We start from the raw sequence: 23370 nt of genomic DNA, 5'->3' as shown, positions 1-23370 counted from the left end.
TCAACAAGAAGGCTATTACCAGATGTGACCCCTTGACTTTGGACCTTCAGAACTATTTTCCAAAATAAACCTCTTTTATTAAAACTTATCTAGTCTGAGGAATTGTATTATGGTGACAGAAAATGGACTAAGACAGATGAAAAAAGTTTTTAGAAATGAGTTGACTTTAAACAAGTCAATAGAATATAGGTGGTCTATACCCTAGTGACATCTTAAATGTCAAATTTGGTAACCACTGGGGGCCATTTATGGAGGGACTTTAGGAATGGAGGGGACGTGAACCAGAGGCCTCATGCCTCCAACCCCCTTTCAGCTCCCAATTCTCCTCTCTCAGGATTTTCTGTGTGCCTGAAATCACCTCTTCCTCTGTTTGCAGGGTCCTTTGTGTGTGTCTACACAATGGCCTTATTCCATTGTGGAGGTGACGGCTTCCCCACTTGCTTTCCTTCCTAGTTGTGGGCTCCCTGGGGAACTGTCTTGTACTGCCTGCGGTGCCTGGAACATACAGTCTGCAGAAGAGAATTAATGAGAACTTGAAAGCTCTATATCCAGAGCTTCCTGAGAATCCACAGGCTAGCTGAGAGGCCAGCAAAGGAGGGAAACACCAGTTCTAGCATGATTCTGAATGTCTAAGTGATTATTCAGGCAAAGGGAATCCACATTTTAGGATAAAGACAGGTCATGGCTTTCCAGAAAGCAGATTCCTATTTACAAGGACTCTGACCCAGCAGCTTTGCCATGGGAAATACAGGTGCCTGTAGAATAAAATTCCCTGTTTCTTTTGCATTTTTAGCTCTGCTAAACTGAGCACAGTTGGATGTCAGTGTTTACCTTCCGGGTATTCCCGTCTGTCTCATCCTTCCATTTGGATTTCTATTCTTGCTTTCAGCTGGCTCTCACCGATTCCCTTCTTAGCTATTGATATTTAATAGACTACTCTTCCTTGAAGCAAACCCATTTTTCAAGAAGACTGTGAATCATTAATGCAGTTAATTGAAAGGAATGAAGCAATAATGGTGGAATTATGGACCAGAAGGGAAAACCCCTTTAAGTCTGAATCATTTAGTCAACTGCCTGCTTTGCCTTGTTATAAGTTCACTCAGGCAACCAAACAGAACAGTCACAACTATGTTGTGCCTCTCAGCCTGAGATAGCTGGAAACCAAGTATGCAGACTCTGGGTTCAGCCTATTGAGTTTAAATCTTGGGTCCTTTACTTGTTAGTTTTGTGACCCTACACAAATTTAAAAAACTCTCTATCTATAAAGTAGAACTATCCCCTATCTCTTCTGGGTGTATGTTCATTGAAATAACCCACATAAACAGCATAGGGCCTGGCCCCCAGTTGAGGTTGTGCAAATGCAAGCCATTGGAATATCTTAATTTCCTCATAGAGGCACAGATACTTAACATACAATCATTTATTTTGTAGGCAGGATGCCTACCCTGTATTGGCAGGAGAACTGGACAGGGTAACATCTTCTTGCTGAGTGACCAGCAGGACTTATGTATTCTCTCTGGGTGTGTTTCCCATCTGCAAAATGAAAGAGGAAGCAGAGATTTTGAGGGTTACAAAAACAAATGTCTATAGGGGACAGATAGGTAAAATCACCAGAGACTTGGACAGACAAGAGAATGGTGGGGACTATGTAAACTGTAGAACTTTGTTACTCAGAGTGTGGTCTATTGACCTGCAGGATTGAAAGAACACTGAAGTTTGTTGGAAATGGTAGAATTTCATACTTTCTCCAGAACTAGGTCTGCGTTTTAACCAGATTACTAGGTGATCTATAGGCAAAAGAAATTTTGAGTAAGTTACTAGGGAGTATAAGACATCTAAAGGTATTAAAAATTATTATTTTTTAAAACTTTGGGCTTCATCAGGACTTAGACTGCTGGAAGTGCCCATTAGAGTTGGTGGTTTTAAATATTTTTTTTTTTTGTAGTTGTAGATGAACAGATGCCTTTATTTATTTTTATGGGGTGTTAAAGATCGAACCCAGCGCCTCACACACGCTAGGCAAGTGCTCTACCATTGAGCTACAGTCAGAGCCCTGGAGTTGGTAGATTTTAATATGCTGCAGCTTTTAAGAGACTCTCTTCCTAATAGAGTCCTTTTCATCACAAATTAGTGTTCCGGGCATGTGGATAGGTGGCAAAGCTCAGAATAATATTTCCTGGAGGGCTGCAAGTTGCCTAAGGAGTTATCTGTTCAGCTCTTTGCTTTCTGACAGGCAAACCACTTGGCCCTACTTTGCAGAGGAGTTAAGTGAGGCCCACTGACCAAATCCAGACACTAAGGAATGGTGGCATGAAGGTATTTACACCAGGAAAGAAGATAATCCCGGGTAATTGGAATCGCTGTCCAAGGCCTGGAAAGTTTGCTCATTTCTTTATATTCTCCATGCATAATTGTTCTCCGTTCCTCGGGGCACCTCCTTGCTATTTCCTTGCAGCCCTGGTGACCGAAGGTTTCCTCCTTCTGGACAGAGAAAGCCCAGAGCCGCCTTCAGAACGGATATCCGGCCCGCAGCACGCAGAAGAGGCAATGGCCTCATTGTTCCCGGGGCCAAGTGGCCCCGCCCCCAGCCCGTAGGACACTCGTCGTGGACCCCAGCTGCAGGAGAGATCCCGTTTCCCAGGAGTGAGGCTTTCGGAGGAAGCGGGGCTGAGCACACATCTAGGAGTCTGATGTTCTGGGCAGAACAGTGGAAGGAGCTAAGAGCCCCGAGATAAACGCATTTCCATGCCGGCTCAGCTGGCCTGGCAGTTACTCACTGACGCTCCCACGGCCGACTCGGGCGATTCCAGTGCCTTCTTATAACCTAATCTCAGTGAGTCTGAGTGTAATGACGATAGCTGACCTGCGGGCCCCGCGAGCGCAAGCCGATTTATTAGCAGAGCGCGCCGCTTCCCACGCCAGGATCCCCGAATCCCCGGCGCCGGGGGCGCGGCCCGCGCAGACCCGCCACCGCCTGGGGGCGCTCGGGCTGCGCGGCCAAGGACTCGGGCGCTGGGTGGCTGGCGACTCGTGGAGTCCTTCCCGCCCTCCGAGGAGACAAAGTGCACTTTTGTTAGCTAGCTGGCGCGTGTGCGTGAGCAACTGCGGGCAGTGGCCTGGCCAGAGAACGGAGCTCAGTCCCTCGTGGGCCGCGTGTGCTCTGAGGACGCGGGTTGCGGCACGCTGCGGGGCCGACGGTCTTCCACCGGAGCTCGCCCTGACCCGCACGGCTCATGCCGGGTTGCGGTGCTTCGACCGCCGCCGTGGCTTGCGGGCTCTGAGCAAAGAGGATAGGGGGCAAGGCGGCCCGCGCTCTTCTCGGCGGCGCTGCGACCGACTCGCCCCTGCCCGCCGATGTCCCGGGGCGCGTCTCGGGCTCCCGCAGCCGCTCACCCGCCCCGCTCCGCGCGGGCCGCGGACTACAAGTCCCAGCAGGCCCTGCGCCGTGAGCGCTGCGGCGGGAGGCGCGTCCAGGCCGACGCCTGTGCAGTGAGGCGGCCGGAGCCTGCGAGTACCACACCCCCGGGAGGGACGGAGGGGAGGCTGAAGCATCCGAGGCATTAAAGCATCCGAGGGAGCCGGAGGGGAGGAGAATGGAGTGACAGAGACACGCGGAGGGTGGGGGGTGGGGGGGAGAGTGTTGAGGGAGGGGGGAGGGGGGACACAGAGGGAGGAAGAAGCGGCGGCGGCGGCTCCTCTGTGCAGAGGGGGAAAACTCCGAGGGCTCGGAGCAGGAATAATGTGGTAGGCAAGGCGGGCTGCTGGCTCCCGGCTCCGGCAGCGCGGCGGCAGCCCGAGCAGCGGCAGCAGCAGCGGCAGCGCCCCAGGCGCTGACAGCCCCGCCGGCCGGTTCCCTCGCTGACCGTCGACTGTCAATGGAGCTGGAAAACATCGTGGCCAACACGGTCTTGCTGAAAGCCCGGGAAGGTAAGCGGCAGGGCTGGTGCGTGCCTGGCGCATTCTCCGCGGGCCGGGGTGCGGGTGTCGGGCGGCGTGAGTGCTGGGGCTGTGCGCGTGCAGGATGCCCGCAGTGAGTTGTTGCGAGCAGGACATCTCGGAGAGCTGCTCTGCCAACCCTTCAGGGATCCCACCCTTGAACTCAAGAGAATCTGAACTTGGGCAGAGAATGTTGCATGGATTAGTATGCTGAAATATCCCCTGGTTTCCAGCTCTCACCCTACACATCGTGCCCTTTCGGCAGCTGTTGAAAGGTCAGTTGAAAAAGCATTCTTTCCGGGAGAGACGAAAATGTGCGAATAAAATAGCTTTTCGAGTCGGTCCGAGAGATGATCTTGAGTGTGAATTGGTGAGTGTGTGTGTGTGTGTGTGTGTGTGTGTATGTGTGTGTTTTGCGCGGGGGGGGGGCGTTGGAATGAGCAGAAGCCAAGTCTTTTTGCCTGTTCAGGCTGTTGATAGAGACTATTGCTGGAAACCATCCGCTGGGAATGTTTCTTAGGGAAATCCCGTCGTGTGGAAGGAAGCCTTTTAAAGGCAAAGTAAGACGTTGAGAAATTAGCCAGTTCACAGAATAACCAAAGGGTGGCTATGTCAGTCACACAGAGAATAATTCAAGGGTTCAGGGGTGGTTATTACTATTTCTTTCTGAGGTTAGAAGACAGATGAAACTGAACTGTTTGGTTTGGGCTCAGTTAAGAAAGGTAAGTAAGTGTACTGGTGCTTAGATGCCTTTTGGATACAAATCATTAGACTTCCTGCGTTTCGCTGTCAGGAAGTGTCATCTAAACGGAGTGGATAATATCCTAAGTCATACCTATAAGCACATATTTTGATTCTTCTTTGAGATGAAAAAAGAAGAAAAAAAGTGGCCCAGAAACTTAGATGCTTCCTAAAAGGATTGTGTTGTGTATGTATAATCATACATATTGAGGAATACCTGGAATTTATGTAACATCTCTTTTGCCAAGATTTGGGCTCTGGAGTGCAGCTTTTTTATAAAAGGGGAAGTGGTTTTTTCCTTTCCTGGGAGGAGGCTTTATTTGATACCCAAGGTGGAAGGCTGACAAAGTAAGATCTTGACTTTAGAAGGATCCTCAGTGTGCAGCCCATGAAAATGCCATACCTACTTCTTAATATTTTCATTCACCCACTTTGATGAATGAAGGAAGAATTTCTGGCCAGCAATAAAACGATCTGTGTTTATCCAGCCCATTCCATCACCTTGTGGCTCCGTACATGCTGTGCGGGAAGGTGATGTACAACCCGCTGTGAGCTGGGTTTCAGCGACTCAAACCCATGTTCTCGTCACACTTTTGCGGTCATTTGTCGCTCTAAAGCAGCCAGCAGCCACCCGGAAGATTTGTTTTGAAAGCTCCAAAGGGAGCCAGTTCTTTGAAACCCCTGAGCAGAGTTTAAAATATGCTGGTCCATCCCCCTCCCCGCTTGGCTCAGCTTTGCTGTGAACAGACTTTCAGGGGAGACTGTTACTTGGTGACTTCAGTTCTAAGGCCTAAGATCTTTTTGTTTTGTTTCTTCCCCACCATAGCTTGATGTGTTTAGTGAACCGGATCAAGGTGGAGGCCGATGGGCTCTCCCCTGGGCCAGACTGCTGTCCTGAAAGGGGAAGAAGGGGGGGAAGCCCCTGCTGGCAGCCTTTGCAGCCAGCCACCTAGTGGTGGGACACAGTTGTACATCTCAGGGTCCTAGGGCTGGGAAAGTTTTTACCCTCCCTGGGTTCTGGAATTTCTTGGGAAACCTTTGCGTACGATGGTGCTGGAGGCCTTGTAAGTTTCACTGGTTGCTTCTGTTGCCCAGGGATCCTGCTCATCAGATTTGCTGTGTTGGACCTCTGTTTGCCTGGAGGGATGCTCTTTTCTTCCCTCAGCATTTGGTTGCTACTTTTAAAATGGTTTACTTAGATATCCATTATCCCCCCGCCCCCTTCCCGCGTTGTTCTTCCCAGTGTTTTTCTCTGAAATGAATTTTCCGGCTGATATTTTTGCTTGTCAGGTTTCCAAATGGTTTTTTTTTTTTTCAGCGCCTTAAGGAGGGACTGCAGGCCAGAAGCGTGTGGAATGACTGACTCCCATTGGGGCAGAAGTATAGTGATTAGAAGTGCTTAAGAATGTGCCTTTTGCTTTTTTTCCTTTTAAAGTCTTTTTCAGTTTTGCTGTGAGGTTTCGCTAGTCATCGCATGGTGAGAAATAGCTCTGGATGATGCTTTCCAGAGGGGGCGAGAGGGCTTTGCCTGTAAGGAAGCGGGATTGACATGAATGAGAAATTAATCATTTACACGGAAGCTTCATTTTAAAATTTGCCTTTCCCCTTTTCTCTCTTATGTCTAGAGAGAATCCATAATTTTAAGAGCTTCTATTTAATAAGGGCCGGGCCTTTATTAAAGACTTAAGCCTGTATATCCTAAAGAGTATGGAAGGTTTTAGAAGCAAAAACAATTTATTTTTCTCTTTTCAGTGCTCTGTTTGAGGTTATTCTATTAATTTTAGTAATTCTCCGCATAACCATATTACCTAAATATTCAGAAATGAAAGTTTCAACCAGGTTAGTGAAATAGGTAACATGAACTTTATAGGGCATGAAAAAATCTGAGTTGTTTTAGAATGTTTAAAAACAATTATTAGGGGGCTGGGGATGTGGCTCAAGTGGTAGCGCGCTCGCCTGGCATACGTGCTTCCCAGCTTCGATCTGTCCTCAGCACCACATACAGACAAAGATGTTGTGTCTGCCGATAACTAAAAAAAAAAATATTAAAAAAAACACTTATTAAATATTCTTGCGAATAGTTACAGATGAGAAATATAAATGGCAAATGTGCGATTTAATTTAGTTCACTTAACAAAATACATTGTACACAATTTAAAATGTGGCTTTCAAGTAAAAGTCAGATTTGTCCCAAACAATAGAGAGATCTTGAAGAAAGATACACTCTGTGAATGCTGGGATTTGTAGTTGTCCATGTTGGTGGGTGACTTTGGGACCTATCTTTCCATATTATTATACATTCTTAAAGGCAGATTTCTTGTAAATTCATTGTGCCTTCAATGAATATACATAGTAAGACATATCTAAAGTAGAAAGTGTTAATGAGGCAATGAAGTAGAAAACCAGTAAGTGGACTAGAATAAAAATGATTCTTTTAAAATAATTAGAAAGCATAGCAATCAAGTCTCACCTTGTGACAATTGTTTTGAAATAAGATAGAGATCTAAGTTCAAAATTCTAAGTCCACTGAAATGTATTTTGTGGGCTGTTTTTTTTTTTTTTTTTTTTTTTGGTCCTGATCTCGTAAGAAAACATCAGGTTGTTCTCCCCCAAATGGTTAAGAAACAAAGAAGGAAGTCCAGACTGAATTCACACCAATTTATAAAAATGAGCTAAGTGATTAAGCATTTAATGCGAAAGAGACCCAGACTTACTCTTCTATCTATTTACATTTTAGAATTTTAGAAAATTGGCAGGCAAGCTAGTGTTGAAATAATGTTAGCAAGAAAGAGTTTTGCAGAGTGCCTTTTGTGTGTTTCTTTTTAGTTTATTGTTGCAGCAAAAGTTTGATTTTTCCTCATAGTCTAGATCTATTGCCTCATTACCAGGGGAACACTGGTGAGAAGAAATTTTGCAGGGACCCACTTTTCCTTTCTTTCAGGTCCTTAGTAGCCATATCTGGTCAATAAAGATGTCACCAGGAGTATTGATCACATTTTCCCGAGCTGGACCCTAGCAAGCACAGGAACTGAGAAGTTTAGGAACGATGTGATGACTTTGCCATTTGTCACAAGAATATGCAAGAACAATTTTCTCAGATAATTCTGTGTCTGGATCTTCCTGATGATCAAGATTAGGGACTGGAGGGAATGTGGTGCTGGGGCCAGGGGAGAGGTTAGGGAGGGCAGCAGGCGGGAGTGAACTGGCATCCAGCCCTGGGAGGGGCAGGCTGGGTCTTGGACAGACCTGACATTCCACAGCAGGGCCAAAGCCAGTGCCCACCACTCCACCTCTTTCCCCTGTACCCCTTGTTCCCTTGCAAAATTTCTCACTAGCTGAAACCAAAACACGACACTATTAAGTGATTAGAGTATTGAGATGCCTGAAGCTCACAGCCGTCTGACAGCTTAGCTGGGGAGGCAGACTTAACACCCCTCACCCCCACCACCCCTTGCCCACCCCAGCTCCCCGCTTCAATCTTAAGGCGTGGAAGAGCAACAGCTCTCATCCTGGCAAAGGCTACTGAGCGTGTGAAAGCGTCTGGCCTAATAAACACAATGCTGTTAAATGAAACTGCCTTTCATTTTTTTTTTGTGAATTTCCTTTTCAGTACTGACAACTTGGAGGTAGAGAAACCAAAAGCAATGTTTTCAGAAGGCCTTGCTCTCTAAAAGAAAGTTTTCAAATGATGATTGTAGTTGATCTAGCTGCCTGTTTTTATAACCATCAGATAAATGCCCACAAGACTCTCGTCTTTCAGTAGCTTAGCTGCTTCTTGTCAGATTCTAAACTCTAAAGAGCATGATTCTTCCAGTGCCCAAACTAATCCTTGTTTAAATTATGTCTTCAGAAGCCATAACTCTTGTAGTGGCTTGCTAAATGATACCCTTTGGGTCTGCACGCTGAAGGCTTCAAGAATGCCCAAGTGAATTTCAGGAACGGCTCTAGCACATGACTAACGGCTCTAGCACCTTTTTACCAAGGGCTGTTCAACCGGTGCCTGGCAACTCTCAACGTTTTTATGAAACCATTCAGGACTATTTAAAGTTAACATTCGTTAATATTTGTTTCTCAAGATAAAACATTATAATATTTAGTTGTCTTTGAAATTAAAAAAAAAAATTTAGGTTGGTGGGTAGGACTTGGCTTACAGTTACAAAAAGGTGTTATTGCCATGGAGCATGCCATTCAGAGGGGAGCCCTGAGAAGACAAGGGAAGACCAGGCCCCAGGAGACCTGCTGAGAAGACCATGAGGAGTGAGTCCCACCACCTTCCGCCTCAGCCCTTCACACCAAATAGAAGAGTGAGGACAACGGGTCTTAAGATGTGATTTCAAGTGACTAAAGTAGATTGTGGACCTGAAATATAGGGGTAATTTCTACTTCGAAACATATCCTGTTTTGCTTAAGTGAAAAAATTAAAATATCCTAAATATTGACAGGATTCGTTTTTTTGAGATTCTGTTTGCTGCCACTCAACCCTGGAGGAAACATTCCATTTTGTATAAATCATGTTGCTTTTTAAAGAGAAAGCACTTACTTCCTGACTGGACCCGCTTCCACCCCCATTTCTCATTTTGAGAAAATGGCTCTTGAATTGTCTTCTGAAACTCTTACAAGGGTAAATGCTTTTATTCATTCATTCACCATTTGATTGTTGAAGGACCCCTGGGCAGAGGTGACACTTTTGGTGTCAGCCTTGGATAAACAACGCAAGAGATGCAGTTGGGGGCCATCAGTATCTTTTTAGGCTTTTTTTTTTTTTTGGGGGGGGAGGGGTTGCTGGGATAACACCCAGGGCATTTGCATACTGGGCATTTGCATGCTAGCTCTACCACTGAGCTACATCCCTAGCCCTTTTTAGACTTTTAAACTATTATGTAAACTAGATGTGAGTACAAGTGGATTTTTACCCCCAAAAGTTGAGGCTGACTGTGGCGTGTAGTCCTTGGTGTCAACTCTGTGGCTGGTGAGGCTGTATTGACTCTGCTGTGTCTAGAATTTGGACAATGACTGGAGGACCAGTATGATTAAAGGGTAATTAAAAGATCTTGCTCGAGGGATGGGTCTGAGTCTGCAAGACAACTGCTAATTTTCTACAACATTGTGTTTTTATGAAGGTCAGTTCATCCAAATGGAAACCACTCAAAACAACAGCAGGAAGACCCTTTGGGTGGTCAAGGACAAGGACTGGGAGGAAAGCTGATGTGCAGGACTGCTTTCTACCCAGAGCTTTAGTGCCTCTCTGGGCAGAGGCCTGGGCAGGCTGATGCTTGGCGATTCTGGACTGGAAAGTGTGGCTTCAGGCCTCCTTCTGTGTTGGGATTGGGTTGGGTATGTCCTCGGACTGACCTGTCATGGGAGTGACCTGAAAGGATTAAAGCATGCCTCTAACCAGTGCTTGTCCATTGTGGTATCCACTAACTGCATGGCATGAAATCCTGCCAGGGTTCACTGGTAACATCCTCCTGACACGAGGCAGTAATAAATCAAGAAGAAGGGAGGGGGGCTGGACAGCTTCTTGGGACTATTTCATCTAAGAGGAAAATTCAGTATAGTCACCATCGTGGATATTGACAGTGGTGGTAAACTGCCATATGCCTCTTCCTTCCTGTTTTGTTTGTTTGATTTTTGCAGTGCTGGGGATTGAACTAGGCAAGTGCTCTGCCACTCAGCCATACTCCCTGTCCTCTGTTTTTATATTTTGTTGAAAAATTTGCTTAAATGGGGCAACTGACTTTTCTGATTCAAACTAAATGCACTATGTAGACACATGCAGACCCCATGTTCCTCCTCAGAACTCCTAATGTGAGGATGGTTTTTGAAATAGTCATTTTATTAAGAAAAAGAATAATAAGTTGTGTAAGGACACCAGATCCACAGAAGGAAGAAAAAGAAACTTCACTTCAAAAAAGTGATCTAAAATCAAGGTGAAAATAGGCAAAACGTTTTGAAGGGCTGCAACTTCTTTCCAACAGGACAGACTGAATTGAGTAAGACTAGGAAGAAGATGTATTCAAAGATGTCAAAGACAGACTGTTCTTGTAACCACTTCAAAATGGTTTCTCTTTCAAAACTGTTTCTTGTGAGATTTGAAACATTTTAGCAATAACCCAGTTAGGGCACACTTATAAAGGAAAGGAAAGCATCTGAAACAATAAAACAGTTAGTTGCTTGTTCTTCATCCTCTAAGCAGGATCTATTTGAAATCCTGCCAGGGTCCGTGGGTAACATCCTCCTGACACGAGGCAGTAATAAATCAGGCCACTTTTGATAGGGCTGGCCATGTCTCTAGAAACTTGTCATCTGTGGAGGGTCAATATTTTTTAAAAAGGCAATGATGAAATGAACCTTTGAGGACAACTTCTGGGGCCTGCACAGAAAGCAAAAGAAATTGATGAACAGATAAGAACATTCCTGTGTGGGAGGTGGCAGAGACCACAGGCAGCCCGGGCCTTGGCTGAGTTAGGCCTTCTCAGCCTCCATTTCCAAAAGAGCAGCCACCCCTGCCTGACCGATTGGGGAGCCCAAGGGCAAAGAAAGGGCATCCAAGGTCATTTGAGCTGTGAACTTTTTTCTGAGCAATTTAAGGTAGATCTCCCCGACTCTTCAAAGCATCTCCATGTCCAAAACAAATCTCTCTTCTCCCCTGTAATAACAGAAGACAAAAACCAAATTCATTTTTCAGGGTTTACGGTTTTTAAAATGTAAATTCTCATGAGGTTGTGATTGTGGAAGAGAAAGCAGGTCTCTGTCAGATTCCCTGGGAAAGAAGACAAATCAGGAGCATAATTTTCCTTGCAGACCCTGATTTCAGCTATCAATTTGAGAGCAGTTGGATAAAGCAGTTGCTACTAGGTAGTGAATGACTGATAGGTGACCCTTTGCAGAAAGTGTTTCTATTTTAAAAGTATAACTGTGTTTCAGCTCAAGTGAGTCTGGACCGAGGGGCAGGTGGAATATGTATATATATATATATATATATATATATATATATATGTGCACACATGAATAATCACGTAAGGTTATAACCTCCCTGGAGTCCCATTACCTGTATTCTTCTTCACCTCTACCCCTCCTGGTAATGAATCAAATGTGCAATGTTATCCTTTTGATATTCTTCCTGGTAGCAGCACTAGTGTACAAAGACTTGTCCCCAATGGGCAAGACCTTAAAGCAGATGGTGTGTGGGGACATGATGGGAGATTTGGGGTGGGCCAAGCATTGGCAGTGGTGCTACTTCCTTTTCCTGGCAGAGCCCAGAGGTGGGCAGTGGGTAGGCAAGTTCCAGCTCACATGGGCAGGACACATCTGCCCCACATGCCCTTCTGACTCCTCAGGACATCCTTGCCTTTAGGCACCTCTGCCCGATGGTTGCACCTGAGCTGTATGTCCAGGTCCTGCAGCTTTCTTTACTTAATAAGTAAGTAAAGGGCTAGAGTGGCAGAGATGGGAGGATTTCCTCTGAAGAGAGGGCATGATGTAGCCTTTCCCCCCAGAGAAGCTGTCTCAGGGTTAATTCCTTTTCATTCTTTTTAAGTGCTAACATGTCTGCATTTAGGAACATGCCAGCACCGCCCCCCCGCTGTGTTTCTGTGTGTGTGTGTGTGTTGCATTAACTTTAGCAACTTTGTGAGGCAGGGGAGTCTCTAAGAACTGTGGACTTCCTGGGGGGGCTGCTGTCAGACTTGGGATACTGGCCAGGAGGTAGCATGATGTCACTGACTGATAATGAGGGGACAGGAAGTCAGGCCTTTGATCTGCTCCTGCAGAGGAGGTGAAGCTCTGAACTTACCCACCTCAGGAAGGGAAGGGGGGGGGTGAGGGATAGAATTACCCAGCTCCAGGATGGAGAGCACCCAGTCAGGGTTATTAGCCTGCATATTTGATTAAACGTCTTGTGAAATCTCATTTGAAAATGGAATCCCATCTTGGCTGTCTTAACAGCACTTCTGAAATGGAAACAAGCTGAGAAGGGTCAATGAGTGGACCTGGAAACGCAGCTTTAAATGGTTGATGCAGAAATGTGTTCTGCTCGCTCAGTGTCCCTGGTTGATATGCCCAGCAAGAGCATGAAGGGGTGTGCGGAGAACATCCCGTGAGAAAGAGCAAGGTCTGGGAAGGGCCAGGTTGGGGTGAGGACAAAGAAATTAGCCGTTGACGTGCATGGCAAAGGCCCAGTGCTATTGTGGGTGGATGCCACTTAGTCTGTGGCCACAGATTAGGAGCATGCCTGGGACCTAATAGGTGTTCAGAATGTTTCCAGAGTGAGTGACTGATGAGAGGAGAGAGTAAGATCTTAAAGAAAAGGCCCTGGTGTCATAGTAAAAGGTTAGTTGGGGAATGTTTTGACATGGTTAAGAAAAATTAGCCAGGTGAAGGGGTGCACTCCTGTAACCCCAGCGATTAGGGAGGCTGAAGCAGGAGAATTACAAGTTCTAGGGCAGTTTTGGCAACTTGCAAGACCCTGTCACAAAATAAAAAATAAAAATGTGCTGGAGATTTAGTTCCGTGGTAACGTGCCACTGGATTCAATCCCTAGTATTAAAAAGGAGGGGAAAGAGTAAAAGAAAGATTGATGAAGGGTTGAGGGCCAATAGGAAAATGGTTTCTAAATGTTTGTTTGGAAAGGTCCCCTCCCCTCATAGCTGGATGTGATTTGTTTTTGTTATTTTGGCAGAAATAAATATTTGCACTTGACCAAACATTGGGGGTGACGGTTCTCCCCACTTCCGAGGCTCTGTGTCAGTCGCAGGAGGAGCTTCCTGCTGGTGATACTCATTTCTGTTTGGCCCAGTTGAAGGTGGCGTGGGATGCGATCTGCACATGCTTCTCACATCACTAGAATGAGGCTGAGTGATGGAAAGAAAATGGGAAGCAGAGCCGTGATCCTTCCAGACCCGGGAATGGCTCATGACCCGGTATTTGAAGGATGTAATCCTTAAAGAAAAATTGCCTTTTGCTCATGGGCAGGGAGGCTGGATCCAATTAAAAACAAGGAAAACGTATGTTCACTCGAAGGAAAAATTTCTAAACAGTCAATTCTGTAATCTCTCCGAAGGGGAAGAGGCCAGCGTGGAGGGGCTTTATGGACGGTGCCAAACCCTGTGATCTATAATAATTAGTAACCACTGGTTATCCTGCCACAGGCTCCTTCTCCAAACCACTAACCATTGCTCGGTTGGAATGCACCAGGCCTCGATATGTCCCCAGATGTCTTCCCTCCACAGTGTCCAATTAGAGGGAATTTTAAAAATTAAAGCTTAATTCTCTAGAACAGATAGCAAAATATAAATTAAGGAAGGAGGAGCCTGATTTCCCCAGACAGCTGACTGGGTTGCCAAGGCGAGGCATGGGCTTTAGGATCCTTCAAGTTCTCTTCTTAGTTTGCCCTTTGATCCCCGTCAGGTGGCTGTTTTATATCATGGTGCCTGGTGTTCTCCCTCATCTTCTTGGTAGTTTAAAAACATTTCAGGAATGATTGTGAGAGGGGAGAGGGGTTCAGAGGCCCAGCAGAGTCAAGGTAAGTGCTCAGATTGGAACCCCGGTCTTTGGAATTGGTGCCCCCCACACCCCCCCAGCCCGAGTGCTTTGTCTAGGATGTAAGAATAGGGCCCTTCAGCAGGAGCCAAAATTCTCTTGAGAGGAGTCTGGATTGGCTTCTGACCTTTCCCTACTACCATGAATCCAGTATCAGGTTGGTGCTTATTGCCTACCTAACACTGTGCTCGGCTTGGGGAACAGGATGCACCTTGAGCTTCTTTGTTCTAAAACAGTAATTTAAAAATTATCAAGCCTTTTGAGGCCATTGCCTTATTGAACATTTCCAATTCTGTATTTATTCTCTACCGTCACAGATGAAGAATCTGAGGCCCGAGAGGTGAGTTGTGTACCCCAAAGCACCCCGTTGGTTCCGGCGCCTGGACCTGGTGCCACACCTGGTCTCCCGGTCGACTCTCTGGACCCCACCACAGCTGCTGTCTTTAGTAGTCATACAGCCATTTGGAACATCATTGCTAACATACATGAGACCTTAAGAGACTAATCAAGCGTGCAGCTGTGACTCACGGTTTACCAGGAGTCATTCTATCCAGTTTTTAAGATTTCAAAAATCTGCCCAGATAATGCCTGCGCTCTCAAGAAATTCAGACAAAGCAAAAACATGAAGAAGTAAGTCAGAGTCTCTCTCCCAATCCCACCGAGGAGACGCCTGTCAGTGTCTAGGTGGTGTCCCTCGCGCTCTGTGAGTGTGCACGCATGAACAAAGAGATGTAATTCTACACAAATGGGGTCCTTGTGTACACGCTGTTCTGCAGCTGTTTTCAGTCAACAATATGTTGCAGAGCCTTCCCGTATCTGTGTTTATAGTTTCCCATGAAATGAATGGGTGTTAGGAAAAACTGTGAGAGGCTTTGGAAGCCAAGTGTGTTCCAGTGGAATGCTGGGTATTTTCTCGCGGACCCTTAGGGGTTATCCGGTTCTAAGGAGGTCTGTGCCTTGATTGTCTCTGACTAGTTTTATGTTTAACCAAGCCCCATTTAGGTCACTTAGGTTTCCTAGTTTTCAAGTGTATTATAAGTAGTGCAGGAATAGCCTGCCTATTGTAGATTTATCTTTAGGCACTTACTTTAAAGACTTAATTTTTCTCCCTCTGTGGGAGTATCTGCCTAGTAACATACTCCTTCCTTTGGGGAGCATAGTTGTAATTTCTGAAAATAAGTGACTGTAGGGATGGCCACAGCACATTTTCTTATAAGAAAAGTGCATGGTGCATGTGCTGGGACATTTTTGAGACCTTTAGTATTTAACTTCCTTCACCTCTGAGTAACCAGTCATCTTTCCTGTGGTATTCAAAGCTTGGATCAGGGAAATCAAGGTGGAGTTCAGATACCTTACTTGTCAATGACTCTTTTTGCATGTGTAAAGCAGGCAGGAAACACACGTCCAGAAACCAAGTCTACAGCCCTAAAGGGGATCCCCTATTTCTTATCTTTGACCCTTATTGTCACTTGTGGGTAGACCTGGGAGTTGTGACTGTTCTTTTTATTCCAACTTGAGACATAAAGAAAACAAGCTCAGAGAGGTAAAGCCATTTTCCGACATCGCACAGCAAGGACCCACTTTGCCTCCCTCTTGCGATGCTAACTCCTGGTTCCCATCAGGGCTGTTGTGTTTGGCTGCACGCTGCATAGCTCTTCAATCACAAAGGCAACAGTCACGCATACCTGGGTCAGAAAGTGTTTTGAGTAAGGGGCGTTCTTTCCTGATCTTCTCTAAGGTGCCACACATGCTGGTGCTGGCTCCTCTCATGTCCTTTGCTCCTGTCTTTATCTATAAATGTTCAACTCGGTTGTAGTTCTTCTGTCCACCATCATCAGTAACTGCTTTGGTTGAAAGTTTGCATGTGATTTACCTAGATGAGGATTATATGGTTCCCACCTTGAGAATCGAAAGTGCAAATAAAAACAGTACAAAACAAGTCTGGGGCCCTTCCTGCCCCCTCTCCCTCCCTCTGAGATAAGCTTGGCACGAGGGCAGAGTCCACAGCCCAGGGTCTTCAATAATTTTGTAGATACTAGAGGAGAGAATGGCCTTTTCTTCCTGGAAACATTTGTGGGTGTGTGAGCTCATACTGTGGCTCATGGCTGCCTGGAAGCCTCAGGGTGATCATGAGGAAAGGCTACCCCTTAGTGGACAAGGCTGTGGGCTCAGTGTCACCTCTGAGTGCAGGAAGGAGCTCACTGCACCACAGCCAGTGCCTTTCCTGGAGGAGGGATTGAGGTCCAAAGGAAGCCCGTATGTGTTGCCCTACTAGGGCAGAAACAGTCTCCAAAATAGGACGAGTCCCCAGGCCTGAATCTAAGAGCTCAGTAGCTCTAATAACACAGCTTTGAAGTCCGTATGGGTCTTGTAGGGCTGCTGTAACAAAGTACCACAAACTGGGTAACTTAGAACAACAGAAATTTATTGGCTCACAGTTCTGGAGACCAGAAGTCCAAAGTCAAGGTGTGGGCAGGGCCATACTTCCTTGGAAAGTGCTAGCAAGGATCTGATTGGTTCTAGGCCTCTCTGCTTGGCTTATAGATGACTGTTTTCTCCCTGTGTCCCTTCTCCTCCTCATCCCTCTGTGGGTCTCTGTTTCTGTGTCAATTCCCCTTTTTTATAAGGACACCATTCATGTTAGATCCGGGCCCATCCTAAAGGCCTCACTTGAACTTGATGGCTTCTATAGAGGCCCTGTTTCCAGATAACATCACATTCTGAGACACTAGGTTTTAGCACTATGGATTTTGGGGGACAGAGTTGAACCCATGGCACAGGCCCTGTGGGTGAGTGGGAGGCTTACTGGGGGAGCCTGGTGATCTGTTAGAAACTCCCTAGGAGGCTCTTGGGGGAGCCAGGCATGGGAACTGCTCCTTGGTTTCTGGAGTCTCTTCTGAGACTATCTCAGAGACTCACCTTCAGTGTGGATCCCCACACAGTGCCCTGCTCTGCAGCACCCCTGCCATTGGTTTCTGCCCTCTGCTCAGATCTGTCTAGTGATGGAGAACTCATACCCTCTCCCAAGGAGCCTATCCCATTTTGAACTGTCAGATAAAATAAACGAACAAATAACAACAACAACAAAACCCTATCAGATTTTAAAAAGTATTATTTAAAAATATACACATAGGCATTATATAGGCCTCTTGCCTCACTCATTAAACTGCAGATTCCCTGAGGGGTGGGACTAGGTTTGTCTGCCTGGGCCTTACCGGGTGCTAAAGTATCTCTTCTGCCAGTCAAGGCTACGTGCACCCGGTACAGTTCTGACCAGTGGGCTCTGGTTGTGTTTGGAGATGTTCAGGATAAATGCGGCACTCTTTGCTGAGGGGCCCTTCTAATGCTAGGTGACAACTAGGATGCCCACTGGAAAACTGTGGCTAGAACCCAGCTTCCGGATTCCCAGGTCCTGGTCCGTTGGGTGCCACTGTGGAGCAGAATCTGCTAATAGATGGGAACAGTGCTGTTGTGAGTGTCTGGCAAAACTCAAAGATAGAGCAGTTTAATAAGTTGCCAGAAGTAGGATCAGATACCCACTTTTCCCCCCCTCGGGGTTATATGTGTCTTCTCTTGGTTTTGAGTGTGCCACATTAACATGTTTCAATTCCCACTGAAGGTGCTAGTGGTGGCTCTCTGAGATTTGAAGAAGGGAAAATGTGCCACCAACATGCCATGTGACCTTAGGCACATGGTTTGACTTCTTTAAGCCAAACTGTCCTCGCTGTGTAAGTGTACCGCTTGGCCTGGGTGATCTCTGGGGCTCTTTTCAGCCTTCCAATCTTGAGAATTTGCTGGTTCATTTTTCACTGATACTAATTCAATTGTGGGCACTTCCTAATAGAAATTGGATGTTAATTTGAAGAGCAGGCATTACACATTAAAATGAAAAGTACCCTGGAGGAAAGAATTATAGCCAGGAGGAGTTACATGTGTAATAGAAACAAACAGGACAAAAACTTGTTACTGCTAATTTAACTGATGCCTGCAGTCAAGAAAGGGAAATGTATAATTCTAGTATCTTCTTGAGTGGATTATAGGAAGGAAAATTAAATAAAAAATAAAAATAAATAGTTTAGTTGTTTTACACTATATTATCTTAATAAATAACAATCTTCCTAAAAAGTTTTAAAATATACATCACTCTGGCCAAAGAAAACAATAAATACATATTGTTCAGAAAATGTAAGAATTTTCCAGCTAGACATGAGCAATGGAAAGCTTTGCAGGTGGACTTGCAGATATCCCGGGAGCAGTCAGAGATTGACAGGTGTTACTTGCTTTTCCAGCCTTGTGATTGGGGTCACTGTCGTCATCCATAGGGGCACTGGCTGGGGGTGCAGATGGGCACTACAAGCCCTGCTATGAGATCCAGGCAGATTCGGACCTGCTTCTTAATTCTCCTATATTGTCTGCTTTATCTTGACAGGTGACACACAGATTTCATCGTCTAGGGTGATGCGATGAGGACTCTGGTTCTTTTCTGCTAAATTTTCTACAAAATGAAGTCATAAAAGATGGAGACCATGATTTGTGGCTCCTCTGTTGCTTCATTGCTGACTTGCCCAAGGCCATCAGGCTAGTAACTTACACTCTCTGAATCTTTATCATCACCCAGGGATGATGCCCTATGATCATTAGGTCATAGAGACTCAATAACCACATGAATAAGATAGAAAGTCCAGGGTAGACCCAAGTACATATAAAAATTTAGCATATAGTAAAATATTTAAATCAATGGGAAAAGAACCTTACTCAGGAAACGGGGCTCAGATAACTAGCTAAATAATTGTTGGGAAAGATACAATGTTAGAATTCTACCCTATACTATCTAAAACAAATTATAGGGGCATTGATGATTTACAGTTAAGAAGTGAAACTATAAACATTCTAGAAGAAAACATAGATGGATATTTCTTATTTTAGGGTACAGTCACACAAAAAAGGGACATATCAGACAATTTTAAGTAGTTCTTTATGACAAATAAGATCATAACAGAAGCACAAAGTCAAGCAACAAGGTGGGAAGATATCCTGAACATAGAAGATACCTGTAAAAATCAATCAGAAACAGGAAACACCCAAGAAAGATGAGCGAAGGACATGAAGAGGAAATTCATAAGAGAAGAAACACCTAGTAGACAAGACATGTCAGGCAGGAGTCTGGGTCGTAAATGACAGCAATTCAGTCTGAACTAGGACAGATAAAGGAGAAGTTGCAGGACTCTGGGGTGTCTTCATTTCAAAAGAAGGGCAGGTAGCACAGGTCCAGCTTGCCTCTGAACCCCTGCAATCTGGAACCTGGAGGCCATCGGCACTCTTCAGCTCTCTTATCTACTTCTGTCCGTCTACCAGCTTCACAGTTTCTGACTTCTTTCTACATATGGTGGGGAAACATGTCATGGTTTCACATATTACATTTTTTCACCAGTGGCCATAGACAGGTACTTTGTTCCTGAATTCTGATTTGAAAAATCCTAGGAAATGATTCTGATGATCTGTCATGTGTCCATTGACTACTCTGGAACAGTTAACTTAGATTACAGGCATCGATTCTTAGATTGTAGGCTTTAGGCATGAAGTCATAGAAGAACACAGCCTCTAGCTGAATGTGGTGGCACATGTTTATAATCCCAGAAACTAGGGAGGCTAAGGAAAGGGATCACAGGTTCAAGGCCAACCTGAGCCACTTAGTGAGACCCTGTCTAAACAAACAAACAAATAAATAAATAAATAGGGCAGAGGGTATAGCTCAGTGGGAGGGCACCCCTGGGTTCAATCCTCATTACCACAAAGGCTAGGCGGAAGAAGTTACAAACAGAATAATGAACTAAGTAGGGAGATGGTTTCCAGGGAAACCAGAGGGTGCTGGTCAGATAGGAAGTTGGTAGGGATCCACCACATGTGAAAAGCTGCTCAGTTTCACTAGTAAAAAAGGAAGACATTAGGGCTGGGGATGTGGCTCAAGTGGTAGCGCGCTCGCCTGACATGCGTGCGGCCCGGGTTTGATTCTCAGCACCACATACCAACAAAGATGTTGTGTCCGCCGAGAACTGAAAAATAAATGTTAAAAATTCTCTCTCACTCTCTCTCTCCTCTCTCACTCTCTCTTAATAAAAAAAATAAAAAAGGAAGACATTCATAATGCCTCATTATGAAAGTATGGGCAAATAGGTTCTTTCAAACATTATGCACCCGCTGCTGATCGGAGTGTAAATTGATAAGTCTGTCTCAAGGACAGTTTGGCAGTACTTACATCAAAAGGGTTGTGTAACCCTGGGCCTTAAAATTTCATATTTGAGTCTTAATCTTAAGGAAATGTCAGGGTTTAAATGACACGTAGGAGGTTGTTCGTAGAGGGATTTTTAACATAGGGAAACGGGAAACAATTTCAGTGCCCTCCAGGAGAGCATTGGTGGAAAGAATCTTGGCAGATGAACTAATGGGCTCATGTAGCCATTAAGAATTATGAAAATTAGCTTTTATGGACATAAATGATATCACAGTGGACAGAGAATTAGGGAGGAGCCAAGATATTTCCATTTGGGGAGGGGGAATGCCTAAGATCATATATATATATCTCCACTTGAGCTGGGTGTGGTGGCACATGCCTGTAATTCCAGATGCTTGAGAGGTGGAGGCAATAGGATCTCAAGTTCAAAGCCAGCCTCACAACTTAGTGAGGCCTTTAGCAACTCAGATAGGCGAGCTGCCTGTCTCTAAATAAAAGATAAAAAGGGCTGGGAATGTGGCTCAGTGGTAAAAAAACCACTGGGTTCAATCCCTTGAACCCAACAACAACAACAAAACCCCCAAAACAAGACAAACACTGTGAAGGAACCATTAAGAAAAAAAATTCTTTAAAAGAAAAATAAGCATGCCAGGTCCTCTGACCTAAGCCTAGGCTCTCCTCCTTAGCAGTTCACCAGGGGAAATCATAGGATCATCCCAGCCATGCTACTCTAAGGGTTCTTGAAAACACTCCTTGGGCTCACTTCTTGACTGACGTGTTAGAATGTGTGAATACTCACCTTCGTGCACCTTTGCACCTTGCACACTTTTTGGATTCTGCTCCAAGGTAACATGTCTTTGTATTTCAAGTGTGAATTTGATTTTGGGCAAAGCCTGCTTGCCTTCATTGTTTGGAGGCACGAAGCAGACAGTCTCTCTGGGTAGTGATTTGGAAGTGGGAAGTTGTGAGCAAGATGGAAAAGTAAGAGAAGAATGAATGGGACCTTCCTAGTGCCCTGGGCAGGTTTGGGGTTTACCTAAAATTTCTGGACACTCTCTTTGTTAAGCTGGACTTTCTGAGTGTGCAGGTACGTGTGTTTGCTTTTGCAGTAGCCACCATCCTGCGCTTTATTTGACAATAAAACAACACTTTGTGGGAGGTGAGCACTGTGATTCTTGCTTGACAGGCTGGGGAGCTGATGAAGGCAGCTGACTGTCAGGAATCCTGTACCCAGGGATGTGCCAGCGGAGGCTGGGTTCCTGTTAGCGCTATCTAGTGCACTAATGGCCCACTAATGGGCAGGGGTGATTTGGGAGGCACAAAACCAGAGCCCACTGAACTGATAAGATTCAAGACCTCCTGGTCTGAGGCTGGGCAAGGCATTTCAGGAATGCAAGGATTAGAGACACTTCTCTTCCCCTTCTGGATGCATGTTCCAGTCTAACTGAGGGAAGGATGGGTACAGGGCCAGTTCCACTGCAAGGCCGACTCTAGGTGCAAAGTCTTGATGGGGACAGGAGTCAGCACAGGCTTCATCTGAGTGGTGGCGTTGGGCTGGTCCTTGAAGACAGGTGGCTAATGGCGTGAAACAGGTGCCAGGCGCTGTGAGGGATGCCTTATGGAGACTGATATATTTTTTATGACAATCTGATGTGTTAGGGACCATTGTTTTTGAGAGTCTAAACTAGTTTTTCAAGGACCCAGGGCAGAAGAGCACTGAAACTTGGCTTTGACCTTCCTGCCTGTGCTGTGGGGAGGATTCCTTTGCCTGAGGTTACCGGGTGGAGCCCAGTGGACACAAAGTTTCCTGGCTGTGGGGAGGACAGAGCCAAACAGGGGTGACTTGAGGGAACATGGCAAGGTGGCGGTGTTTGCCTAGAGCACAGGCAGGCTGGAGAAGATGTCATGCGGGAAGATCTCCGGACACCAGGCCGAGAAGTTGGGAGTTCACCTTTTAGGCAAAAGGGAGCCACAGGAGTCGTTGGGCAAAGGAGGCTGATAACAGCTGTGTTTGGAGATACCAGATCTGGCTGTAGAGCCTGCAGGCCAAATGGGCACTGGTTCTGGGGGGTGTGTGGCCCCCTCAAGGGTCTGCAAAAAGATGAGAGCGGTTTTGGGGAGGCCGAATGGATGAAACTTGGCACCTTAGGGACTGGAGGTGAGTGGACGGTCAGAACTATGAGGTCGATGTCCAGGTGACACGCAGGGTGGTGCAGATAGGCTGCTGGCCCTGGGGAAGGGAAAAGTTTGGCCTGGGCCTGTGGGTGGAACCTCCAGAGTGGAGCTTCTGGTGATGCAGAGCTGCCCTGGGTCAGAGGCACCAGCACATCAGCAGCTTCAGAGAAACTGAGGATGGGTGGCGTCGGTTGTTTTGCTGGCCAAGCACCTGCCCGTCTTCTGCTGACGGCACCTCCATTGTTTCTGAGGGAGGTCACTCTTCCCAGACTAACCAGCCTTGGGTGGGGTGACTGTTCCTGGGCGCCGTCGGGGAACACGTGACCCTCCCTGGCCAATCCAAGTCCTGACTCTCCGTTGGCCCTCGGGGACTGGTTCTGGGTGCGGCGAGCTGCCTGTCTGCATGCCACAGCCTGCCAGGGCATGAAGGCAGCTTGGTACCGGCTGAATTAGAAGCCATGGGGTAGAGGGGGGTGTGAAGAAGGGAGAGAGACAGGATGGAGATATTGACCGAGAGATGGACATTCTTCATCACATTGATTTTGATCGCCAGCCATCCTGGGAACCAGATGTGTGCCCTCATGGCTTCCTGTTTGGGCAAAATGATGACTCAATGTAGTCACAGTGTCATGACTCACTCAGGTTAGAAGCCACACCATTGGAGGATACGTGTTTTAAAGGTGACAAGCACAGAGGGGCGGCCATGGCTAGGGAGGAAGAACTCTTGAGTCAAAAAGACTGAGTGT

At 46.1% G+C, this 23370-nt stretch overlaps 1 protein-coding gene and 1 long non-coding RNA gene across 7 annotated transcripts in view; one reads left to right on the top strand and one right to left on the bottom strand.

The window, feature by feature from the left end:
* The window catches only part of Grk5 (G protein-coupled receptor kinase 5), a 225049-nt gene that overhangs the window by 27976 nt on the left and 173703 nt on the right, over positions 1 to 23370 (top strand). The window contains exon 1 of one of the 5 annotated variants that reach the window (XM_078040960.1): positions 3653 to 3927. The exons of the other annotated variants lie outside the window; for them this stretch is intronic. Coding sequence (XP_077897086.1) covers positions 3876 to 3927 — 52 coding nt within the window. The 5' untranslated portion in view covers positions 3653 to 3875. Of the gene's footprint in view, positions 1 to 3652; positions 3928 to 23370 lie in introns of those variants that run through there. 5 annotated transcript variants of the gene reach the window in all.
* On the bottom strand, positions 1403 to 3609 carry LOC120885890 (uncharacterized). Of its 2 annotated transcripts, none has more exons than XR_005728659.2 (2): positions 2284 to 3609; positions 1403 to 1533 (listed from the first exon to the last, which is right to left on the bottom strand). It is a non-coding gene; the product is annotated as an uncharacterized LOC120885890 (long non-coding RNA). The 2 variants fall into 2 exon arrangements; XR_013435624.1 differs by having other exon boundaries at positions 2325 to 3609.

This window comes from Ictidomys tridecemlineatus, chromosome 1 (genome assembly GCF_052094955.1).
Source record: "Ictidomys tridecemlineatus isolate mIctTri1 chromosome 1, mIctTri1.hap1, whole genome shotgun sequence".
NCBI classification, from domain to species: Eukaryota; Metazoa; Chordata; class Mammalia; order Rodentia; family Sciuridae; genus Ictidomys; species Ictidomys tridecemlineatus.
The sequence above is the reverse complement of the archived record's forward strand: the minus strand, read 5'-3'. Positions and strand labels throughout refer to the sequence as shown.